The sequence below is a fragment of the Nematolebias whitei genome, chromosome 1, assembly GCF_014905685.2.
Source record: "Nematolebias whitei isolate Nwh7 chromosome 1, NemWhi1, whole genome shotgun sequence".
NCBI lineage: Eukaryota > Metazoa > Chordata > Actinopteri > Cyprinodontiformes > Rivulidae > Nematolebias > Nematolebias whitei.
Genome location: NC_056498.1, coordinates 87,552,142 through 87,556,583, shown reverse-complemented (window position 1 = coordinate 87,556,583; position 4,442 = coordinate 87,552,142). Strand labels below are relative to the sequence as shown.

Genomic DNA, 4,442 nt, shown 5'->3' with positions numbered 1-4,442 from the left:
ATGGATGGATGGATGGATGGATGGATGGATGGATGGATGGATGGATGTGTGTCTCTGTTTACCTTTCATTTCCCCCAAAAACTCACAAAGGTTTGTCTCTCTGTGAGAGTCAGTGTCAGGTGTTTGCAGTTTATCATAAATATCTGCAACATTCAGATCCTTAGTGTTTCAGCAGTAACAAGGTGTTGAGGTTGTTTGGATGTGCTAAAATTGATGGTATTTACTGTCATACTGAGAGATACAGTAACTGTACCAGGACAAATGTAATTTAATAAATGATCAAATATGAAAAGCAAATAGTATTAAATTACTACATGAAGTGAAATCCTGTAAATATAATCTCTTTGAATGAAATGATCATTTTAGGAGAGAAATCTGTTAGTATGGCAAAAAATAAATAAAGTAATATATACTCTGTATAGGAGGGTGGTGGTAGTTTGGTGGTCAATGCTATGGTCTAGTAATCCTGAGGTTGCAGGTTCAAGCCCAGGTTGTGTCAGGAAGGGCATCCAGCATAAAACAATGAAATAAAACTACTTTATTTTCTGTTTTAATCTCTGCCTATCAAGTTCCTGTCTTGCAAAGTGTGATGACAAGGAAGAGGATGAGGAGGAGAACGAGGAAGCTCCTGAAAGAGTCTGCCACTGTGTAGCTTGGAAAATTCAAATAAGTCCACAAGATGGCTGACTGAGAACATTTGTACAGTATATAGTAAACTAAGTGAAACTTAAACTTATTGAATTTCATTTTTCTTGAGATTTGTTTGCCTTCTTTATTGTAAAGGTGGCCAAACATTTTTGCAGACAACCAGATTTTGTCAAGAGGTGACAACCTGAATAATGTCCATATGTACCCGTGTGATCCTCTCTAACAGGGTGCATGTCACTCTGCTACATATAACGATAAACTACAGCTGACTGGGACAATAATCACCTTCTTTAAATTCAGATAATAATAGTTGTGCTGCCACACAAAGTTACTGAAAAGTTATATATCTAAAGTGATCAGCAGGTCTTCCTTCAAAAAATTTCCGCAGACCCAGGTCTGATGTGCAGGTAATGTACAGTATCTGTCATGGCTGACATACATTTGTGGATCTCTGACAACCACCCGTCCACCGTACCACCACCACGGCAGAATTCTAAACGTGCTGCTGATGCCAAACATCTGGTTCTGCTCATGCTGCTGTATTCATTCATACCCATCTGCTCACAAAGACTCATGTTCGTGCTGCTGTTGTTACACCGTACTGTTTTACATTATTCGTGTTTAGTGAGGCTGGAGGCATGGAGGCTGCACAGCTGCAGAAAGAAAAGCTTTGCAGAGAGTGGTGAAGGCTGCACAGAAGATGTTGGAGTCAGTCTCTCCACCATCACAGATATTTACACCTCCAGATGCAGGATGAGGCCCACCTGCATCATGAAGGACCCCACTCACCCAGCACACACACTTTTAGCCCTGCTCCCCTCAGAAAGGAGGTTGAGGAGCATTAAGTGTAGAACAACTAGACTGAGGAACAGCTTCTACCCTGAGGCTGTTAGACTCATGAATCTCCTACCAGAATAATCACTGTGAAAAAAATACTGTAATACCACTTGATTGTTGATTTGTGTTGCTGATTATCCATGCTGCTGATCTTATGCTGCTGATCTGTTTCATGTTGCTGTGTTCATTCGTCCACATCTGCTCGCACAGACTCATGTCCGTGCTGCTGTTTGGTGTATTGATTTACGCTCCTAGTGCTTAGTGTTTTTAGTTTAGTGTATTTCTTAGTTCATATCTTAGATCTTATTACTGTTTTTCTTTTACATTTTATACTTTTGTTGGATGTAACTGTGACTGTGTACACAGTTTTGTTCCACCACATGTACCACATGTGGTGCATGTGACAAATAAAGAAACTTTGACTATCTTAGATCTTTTAGCGTATCATCTGGCATTCGTTTAGCGTATATCTTAGTTTATCTCTTAGATCCTTATTTACTGTTTCTTTTTACTGTTTATATTTTTGCTATAGTTGGATGTAACTGGGACCCTGTACGCAATTTTGTTCCACCTCATGCACTACATGTGGTGAAGTGACAATAAACCTACTTGAACTTGTGGCCACCTTCAACAGGCAGGTGGCTGTTTGTTAAACTGTATCACGGTGCAGACACGTGAGAGATTTAATGAGGTGGTCTCACAACCTGCGACTGGGTGGGCAGACGTCCCTGCTCTGTCTGAAGCCAAGCTCAGACACACACTCCTCATGTTGTTGACATGAAACACAAATGTGAAGTCTTTATGTTCTGAAAGTGTACTCTACATGTAATCGTAAAATTCTGAATGAATTTGAGCAAATACTTCAAAACCTCATATATATATATATATATATATATATATATATATATATATATATATATATATATACGTGTATGTGTGTGTGTGTGTGTATATGTTTTCCTTCTATGTTTTATTAATCAGGCGTATAAACGTTTGTACAGTTACTCTTGGGCGGCTGTGGTTGAGTGGTTAGAGCAGTCGTCCTCCAATGCAAGAGTTGGGGGTTCGAATCCACCAGCAGTCACATGTCAAAGTGTCCCTGGGCAAGACACTGAACCCCTCACAGCCTCTGATGTGTGTCCCATCAGTGTATGAATGTGATAAAGCTCTGATTAGTCTCTTTAGATTGATTTGTTCAATTATCTTTGTATAGATCTAGTAGAGTGTTGTATGAATGGGTACATGAGGCACAGATTGTAAAAAGCTTCGAGTATCTTGATCAGATAGAAAGGTGATATATAAGTACAGTCCATTTACAAGTCAAAAATGAGTTCCTGTATAGAAAAGAAATATCTGAGCTTTGGGATGATGGATCAGTGAGAGTTTGGACGTGTGCACCCACTCTGCAGGCGTCTGAGAGGAAACCAAATGAGTGAATTCTGACAGAAACACCAACAATCAGAGCTGTCAGTTGTATCTAAACTGGTGGAGTAAGAGTTTGTGCGCAGAGATGCATGTGACTCGTGCAAAAACCACCCAAAGTTAAAAAAAGTCCAGTTTGGTCATAAAGTCCAACTTTATTTTTCCTGGTTCATGTTTCTAAAAGCTCCAGAGTTTTCTGATCAGAAATCAGAGCTGCTGATGGAAATCAGTTATTGATGAGCTGATTGTTTTGATGGATTGTTGCAAATTAAAAAAAAAAAAAAAAAAGTGACAGAACCAGAACAATGGTCTGTAAACCAGTACCCGAGCACCAGGTGAGTTTTTAACAGAACTGGTTTCACTCAGAAAAGTCCACTTTTCATGTCACTAAAACTTTCAGTCCTGATGTGACGTCAGAGAAGTCTAATCAGGGTCGGACAGAATTCTGGACCGAGTGGTTCTGGTCCATTAACCCCTCCCTCAGCGGCTCTTACCCGGACAGCTTCAGTAGCTGGTTCTGCTGGTTCTGCTCCTGCTGGTTCCCCATCCTGCGGGTCCGAACCGGCCCACTAAAGCCGCCGAGCTGCACGTTATACCTGAGCGGATGTTCGGCCGAACCGGGCCCAGGTACCGGTGCCGGCCCGTGCTGCAGCAAGTAGAGCCGCCTGAAGCCGCTCCAGCCCGCCTGCCGGTTCTCCGAACCACCGACCCGAGCCAGAAAGAAGAAGGACAGGACCAGGCCCAGTGAGGTCCAAGACATGTCCACAAACAAGCTCGGAACCAGTTTGTTTAAGAGGAAAGAAAAAAGGTTCGGTTCTTTACTCCTGCGGGTCAGAACTCCTGGATGAAGGTAAAACTTGAGCTGAGCCACAAGAAGAGAAAAGTTTCACTTGACAGGAAGAAAGTTTCTACAAGTGAATGAAGGAGAGCTCCAGGTGTCCAGCCGAACCTCAGGTGAGCTGCCGGGTCCTCCTGACGCTGCTGGACCCTCGGATCCGGATCTGACTCTGAACACTCAGAACTCCTGCAAAGACCCGCAGCCTGCCTCCAGACATGACGTCAGCAGCGGGTGGGGTGGGTGCAGGGAGTTTCCTGGGGCCCAGGGGGTGTCAGGAGAACCGAGGAGGAGTCCACACCCACGCAGGGTCTGTCCCCACCCCCTCCCGACACCCACACCCAGACCCAGACCCAGTAAGATCCAGACTTCAGTGCAGACGAGGAAAGACCAAATAACTCACACTTCCACCAAGTTTCCACAAGTCAGAGCCAGGAGCGCAACTGTGCGTGTGTGTGCGTGTGTGCACATACACTTGAAACAATTCAAAGAATAAAAGTTCTGAGGAACAGCTGGAGTACCACCAGTACCGGTGCAGTCCAAAACACCAACCTCCATCAAGTTCCACATGTTCTCAGAGCAGGTCTGCACATGTTCACATCTAAAGCTGGTTCAGTGGATCAGTGGTTCAATGGATCAAGTGGATCAGTGGTTCAGTGGTTCAGTGGATCAGTGGTTCAGTGGTTCAGTGGATCAGTGG

At 43.5% G+C, this 4,442-nt stretch overlaps 1 protein-coding gene across 1 annotated transcript in view; it reads right to left on the bottom strand.

Annotated features, from left to right (window-relative positions):
- The window catches only part of ltbp1 (latent transforming growth factor beta binding protein 1), a 248,462-nt gene extending 244,928 nt beyond the window's left edge, over nucleotides 1-3,534 (bottom strand). Inside the window, exon 1 of the mRNA XM_037681018.1 lies at nucleotides 3,402-3,534. Within this exon, the coding sequence (XP_037536946.1) occupies nucleotides 3,402-3,454 (53 nt within the window). The 5' untranslated portion in view covers nucleotides 3,455-3,534. The remainder of the gene's footprint in view (nucleotides 1-3,401) is intronic.
- Between the last annotated feature and the right edge of the window lie 908 nt (nucleotides 3,535-4,442).